Raw genomic sequence first — 7,025 nt, forward strand, 5'->3', positions numbered from 1 at the left:
GAATAATAATTCGAATTTATTTATCTTCTTGACATAAAGTAGCCTCAACCTTACATAAGATATCAGCAGCTTGTTGCGGGACATCTAATATAATAAGTGGAAGATAAATGCCGCTTTGGGTCAGTCGTGCGGACCTATTTAGATACAGTGTTCCAAAAAAAGAGAATTTCTTCGAAATTCAGAAGAAGTCTACATTCACGAGCGAAACTCGCCGATTCCAACTCAAACTGATGATCAGCTCAAATGATCTGGAAACGATCCGCTAGGCCGTATCCATAAAATGTCCTGTCGCGAGGTTTAGCAAGCTTACTAATAGCGCAATTCTGAAATTGTACTCGACTAATCCTGGAGTTGCATTTCCTTTGTTCCACTGATAGAGAACCAACTGTAACTTTTATTCCCTTGCGGTACTAAGAAGTGAACTAGATTGAAACTGCAGTTAAACCTAATGTCAACTATTCGTAATCACTACTACCACTCTATGAAAACAACTTCGGCCTCGTACATGCTCGAGCAAAATTCAAAAAGTCTCGGTAAACACGAATGTTTTGGAAGTCCTAGTAACGGAGAGATAATGATTGCCGTTCTCTTTCGATTTTCCCCGTTCATCGCGATCTCTTTTCGTTTTAATTTACGATTTCCTGAGCTATGATTTACTCGTGTGTCAAATCTTATTAATTCCTTGCAGTGTCATCTTCAAATGTATTTGTAATCATTTCTAATCATCTTCTATGCTATCACAGTAATTATTATATACTTCAGTATACTAATACATTTTAATATATTAAATATTTTTTTTACTAATATTTTTTTAAACTAACACGCGACTTACGAATTTAACGTTTTGTATCAAGATAACTGTTAATGTTATATTTGCAATTTTAATGCTAGTTATCTCGTAACGATTTCAAAACATACTCTCGATAGTCTTCATTTTTTTCGCATAGAGCGACATGATCTTTTTTATATTTGACAGTAACGAACGTGACGCACGAGTAAAGCATCACCCACACGATTCTTATGTATGAGTTTACGCGGAACTAGTTCGTCTCCGATTGCGCAATTTCCAGAACCGCCTGTCCCTTGACGTATGATGAATCGAGATTGTGTTCTGTGTCGACCTGGCACCGCCCTTTTCCGGCATATACATCCTCAGTAGTCGTGCTGCTCTCTCTTCTTGTGATCTGTCCGCTGCTTTTCCGCTCAGGAAACTCAGTAGCTTCATGCTCCGTCTCTTTAGCCTCAGTCTGTTCAGAAAATTTGTCTCGCCAGTGCTCGACGGACTCCCTCTCTCATTCTGATCGTCAAACTCTTCTTCGAATCTCTTTGACCTCCTTAATTGATCGGTCCTTTTACTTCTGTGTCTTCTTTTGTCGCTCATCTCAACGGAGTCTTCTCTCCGCATCGCTTCCCGCCTCTTCTCGGCGTTCATCTCCTCGACATTGCGAGAATTGGTCTCCTCCGCTCTTCTCGCGACGGCTTCCAGCTCTTTCAGACGTTCGGCTTCCTTGGAACTCTTTGAATTGGGTGAACCGGCCGTTTCCGACGTTGCGTCCACGTCTGATAGTTTGCGATGCAAATCGACGATCTTCCGACGGAATTCCTCGTCCTCCTGGCTCAGCTTAGCGAAGACGCGATCGCGCTCGTCCACATTTGCACCGACGCTCAACTTGGACGTCGCTTGAAACCGCTGTCACCACCATCCGACCTGGTGCTTACCGCTACCAGGCGAATCCTCCTCTTCCGGCAGCGGCTCCAGCCGTCTCCTGCCCAGGAAACAGCGCAACGAGCCCAAACTACCGCTGCTGCCCAGTAACTGGTCCATGCTTAGCTCCGGCAACGAGCAATCCTCATTCTCTGATTCCTGATCGACATCGTCTTCCGCTGACAGATTTAGGCCGTAATTGTCCTCACCGATGGCTCCGGCACCCATCGCGCCACCGCTGCTGCTGCAACCGTTCGGCGGCGGCTAGGGAAGTCAGGCACAGCTCGGGCTAGTGATTCTTTGCAAAAAGAAAAACAGAAGGCAAGCGTCGTCATGCAGGCAAGCGTGCGAAGCTTATTCTATCTTCTTTTTATCGCTGCATTCCTGCGTCACATAGGCCTATACCGAGAATGAAGAAGCCCCTGATTTAATGTTCGTGATCCCATATTTAGTGCTAGGTGCGACTATTTGATTCTGTGATTTTATGTATCTCAAATGAAACAGTCGCATTTAGACAAAAATTTGGGCAATAAACGACTTGTAGTTTAGAACAATACTGTCGCAAAAATTTCATCGAATTGATTCCATGAATTAAAAAATAAAACTACTTGTCATAGTATTGTACATCAAATTTCGTACAAATCGTTCTCAAAGTAAATGCAATTTTTATGTTTAATGCAGAGTGCAATTTAAATGAGTTAATGCTTTGAAACTAGATGCTATTTTCAAGCAAGCTTATGTGAAAATAGTCATACTCATCCGTATCAAGTGATCATTATTTATTTATGCAATGCAGTATAGAGTATAAACTATAATTTAATGCATATTGTAATAAGTTTTTACAATCGACGCGATGAAATATTTAACTTTGACATGTTTATAAACTGTATTACACTATTTTAAATAAATTAATACTGATTTCCTCTTTCATGAATTGGAGGATTTATTTCTAAGTTGTTTGTTAAAAAAACTAAATTAAATTTGTTAAAAAAAAAATGAAACTTATAATATTCATTATATGTCTTGTAATACATAAGTCAGTAGTCGATTTTTATATTTAGAACCATCTTAGGTATAATCTTAAGATGTCAAAAATCCAATCACAAAGCCATCTTAACATCTTAATACGTTACTTAAGATAATCTTAAAATAAGAACTAATTATGAATATCGGTATATTCTCCATTTCATGAAATAAGTATTTAATATATTTAAAAATAAATTTGTCAATCGTGATCACTTGATAAAATCTTTCACATTGGGGCTTCACTGTGCTTCTAAGCTATTTGAATAAGCTATTTAATATTGTGTATTGTCGTTGAAAATATTATTACCGAATTGGCACTGAAGCTTTCATCATCCGGTCCGCCAGAAGTCGGTGTACCCCATATATCATCACCGGAAGTCGCCCCGGACGTGGTACCTTCTTCGTCGTTTGGATCTAACGAGAATTCAGTTCGCTCTGGAGGTACTGGCGGTTGAAGAAGATAACCGCCGACACCTTCGCTGAATTGCTCTAGCAAAACCATCTTGCTGACAACATAGCTACTCGCTCGGGCAGTCCATGCTCTCAAGCCAGATGGTGGCGATTCCGTATCCCGATTATCATCGTCTCCCTGCTCATCCAGCTCATCATCTTGATCCAGGCTGCTCATTGTACCAAACCGTCTCAAAGCTCTGCGTGATACGACGTTACAGACAGAAGAAATCAAAAAGTCACTTTAATTTCATTAAATCTTCTTAAAAAGCCGAATGAAAATGATGTTTTGTGATAATTTTTTTTGTGACCATTTAAACAAATTTTGTTGAAAGACCGAATGCAAATGTAGTGTTTCATGATAATTTTCAGATTATTGCGGTTTTTAGGAATTTAGATGATCATTAATCAATTAATTATAAATGAGCTACAATAGGTTTCATTGAATGAATGAATTTAAATGTTGACTAGACGTTCTATCTGTTGGCTAGGATCAAACAAATTTGACAATTTTTTTTATTTTGTTTCCCTTTTGTTTTTAATAGCTAAAAAGAAATCTTGATATCGATGTTTCTGATATAAATTAACCAGATAAATAAGCATACAAAATAATTATAATTTATTACCTGTAAGGGGGTTCCCCGTCACAATCGAGATCATCCTCGCTGCCATCCTCGGTGTTACCATCCGCAGGCGTATAACTAGGACTGTTACGTCCTGGACTATCGTGCAATCCATTTCGCAATCTATGCCTTGTGCAAAGATCGGGAGTTGGTGGAAGAACCGAAATCTTTGGTGGCAATGGAGAAAACGGATCCCTTTGCAACGGCGGTGTAGGACAACCTAATCTGTAGTGGGCAATTGTACAGAGTGATAAAAAAACATTTAGCATTTATATAGTAGATAGTACACACCATACTGAGAAAAAAAGTCTTAGTGAATTTAGGACGAAATCTCGACCATTTGTAATGTTAAAATGCTAAATAGTTTTTTTGAACATTCTGTAGTTTGTCATTGTACTGATTGAACTAACAAAATTAACAATAATTTTTATTATAGATCTTGTATTTTATCCTTCCCCAAGAAATATTTACGATTTTGCTTGCATTGTTTATGACAAATACAGAGAGCCCTAGAATTACAAATTAAAGATTTTTCAGAATATCAATAAAAAGACTCAAAAATATTCGAATATTTAATGCACATTCAAGTTGGATTGCACATTAAAATTAATACCTATGACATCTTCGACAAATGCTGATGGAACTCGTTGAATTCTCCTTTGTAGGTATATGACTGCCGTTCTTCCGCGTCATATTGTTCGATTTCACAGTACTTAGACTTGCACTAGATGCGGTGCTCTGTTGCTCTATGTCGGAATTCGCCGTGGTGACTTCCTCCGTCGCGGTATCCTGGCTAGTCGATCGGCTGTTGCTCTCTCGGGGAGTTCTGGCCGCTAATTCTTCGGCTGTCCATTCCTCAAAGGAACCTTCGTGGTCAGGAGGTGGGATCTGATGCGAATTGCGCACCCATTGCGCCAGGTGATTATTCTCCCGAGAGTTCTTCAGAATCGTCTCTAGACTCTCGCCAGACTGCGATTCCTTTTCCTCTTCGTTTGGTTGTCGAGGTTCTCTTGTGATCTATTACATTCAGACCGATTTCAGATCAATTTTGGAATTTTGTAAAAAATAGATATTTTAACAATAATTTTAATTTTTAATTTTATTTCATTTTTGCAATAATACGTGGATAATTTTTTCCCCAAAATGTAAAATATATCGGAATAGTTTTTCGAATATCGTAACTATCATCATCCTTTACTGACCTGCGAACTTTCTATGGTTTCTCTGTTTACGGCGAAATTGTTACCAGCAACCGGACTCTCTTCGGGGCTGTCCTGATCCGACGAACTCAAACCACAGCCTGTATTCACATAGATGCTAAAATGCAATGAAAATTGGTGCTCATGAATTTTACTTGGTTCATCCGCGCGATTTTCCGCTTATACCTCGATTCCCGACAAAATATTCCGCGAGGCGCACACGCGTACTTTCGCGCCAAGCCCGCCACTCACATTTGCCGTTGAAGAAGATTGTGCCAGACAGCCTTGAGCTCTGGAGTGGGCGCTCGAAGGATGAGAACACGTCTTCGAGGTCGACTGTGTGGGCTGCAACCGCCGCTGTTTATCGTCTCGGCATGATCATTATCCACGCTACCATTCGGGTGTATGGCGACCTGCAGTCGAAACTCCGTCGGTCTCTTTCGTACGGTGAAACATGCCTCAGCGATACTGGACAGTCGCAGAGGTTCTTCGGTGACGAAAAGCACGCGGTCTCGCGATACTCGCGCAAATACTAAGAGATCAGTCAACAGCAGAGCCCAGGATGGTTGCAGACGCGCTCGACCTTCAACCTTAGCGAGAGCTCCGCCGAAAAGCCTAAAACATAGATTTAAATTTTTAATAATTGTTAAATCTTTTTGTATAGCTAAAAGTGATCATAAATTATTATCAGTAATTAATTCTCGATTTCATTTTACAGAATCTCAAGAATGAAATAAATAAATAATAATTGACAAAATTTAAATGTAAATTTTTATTAAAGTTTCGTTCCAATTTCAAAAAACATCAAATTGCAAAATACACCATTCCCAACAGATTAAAAAGAATCATAAAAAGGGGAAAATATGTACTCGACATTGTCAAACCAAGATGTGGTCTACATAATCTCGTACCAAGATTATGAGGCCATATAAATTGGACAAACGAAAAGACGATTACAAATTAGAATTAATGAACATCGCTCGGATATTAACAAAAAAACAGGATCTCCGTCTGTTATTTCAGATCATGGCATCAATAATAGACACCAATTTAATTGGAATGAAGTAGAAGTTCTAGACAGAGAACCATTGTACAATAAATGACTAAGTTCTAAGCTGATTTATATAAAAAGACAATCACAAGGAATAAACAGCGATATGGAGGCATTATTTGTACATATCTTACCATCCTTCAATCTTTGAAGCCCCTTCCTAGTTCTCTCTACTCATACCCCACTTTCCATTTTTCACTTTTAGTCATATATTACTTTCTTGCTATCTTGTTTGACATATACACCGTGTGTGTAAGAAAGTTTTCTGAGTTCTCGGATTTACAAATATTGTCGCAATTGTAAAACACGCAACTAACAATAACGACTTCATCAGGTATTCACTTTTATACATAAAAAATTGTACGCTTTTTATAACTCTAGGAAATTCGATTTTATAATAGTTATATAACTCCGAATTTTACAGTTTTTTTTAATAAATAACTTTCTTACTACTTATGGACTCCGACTTGCCTTAAGATTATAATGGAAACAATCTTTTTAATTATTTGATCACGTTACTGCATTAGGAGATATCTTAGAAACTTTTTTATGCCGACCTTTTGAGGAAGTCACTGTGCACGAATCACTGACCAGTTAATGTCGCACCAAGTAAGAAGAATTGCGAGCGTCGTATATAAAAAAAAATCACAATATACACGAGATGTTAAGGATAATTAGCAAATAGAATTCAATTTATTATTTTAATTTAGTTTTAATAAATTGTTAGGTATAGTTAACGTTTTATTTTAAACATAAAATATAGTAATAAATTAAGATTGAAAATGACCAGATAAAGTAATACGAAATGTTTATCTGTATAATTTATATGATCATTAATATATAGCACCAATATCCAGCTTGGTTCATAGCCCTTTCTATTATATTTATTTTTTAATTTTTATTCTTTACTGAAATATAAATAGCATATTTATTAGAAATTAAATTTTATTTTAATTGAAGTTACATATGAT

The 7,025-nt window shown here is 37.7% G+C and overlaps 1 protein-coding gene across 1 annotated transcript in view; it reads right to left on the minus strand.

The window, feature by feature from the left end:
* Nucleotides 1-1,693: 1,693 nt before the first annotated feature.
* The window catches only part of LOC108691800, a 38,535-nt gene continuing 33,203 nt past the window's right edge, over nt 1,694-7,025 (minus strand). The window contains exons 11-16 of the mRNA XM_018199711.1: nt 5,256-5,618; nt 5,007-5,121; nt 4,418-4,821; nt 3,808-4,029; nt 3,039-3,381; nt 1,694-1,969 (exon numbers count right to left, since the gene is read on the minus strand). Of these exons, the coding sequence (XP_018055200.1) occupies nt 1,694-1,969; nt 3,039-3,381; nt 3,808-4,029; nt 4,418-4,821; nt 5,007-5,121; nt 5,256-5,618 (1,723 nt within the window). The remainder of the gene's footprint in view (nt 1,970-3,038; nt 3,382-3,807; nt 4,030-4,417; nt 4,822-5,006; nt 5,122-5,255; nt 5,619-7,025) is intronic.

This window comes from Atta colombica, unplaced genomic scaffold (assembly GCF_001594045.1).
Source record: "Atta colombica isolate Treedump-2 unplaced genomic scaffold, Acol1.0 scaffold52, whole genome shotgun sequence".
NCBI lineage: Eukaryota > Metazoa > Arthropoda > Insecta > Hymenoptera > Formicidae > Atta > Atta colombica.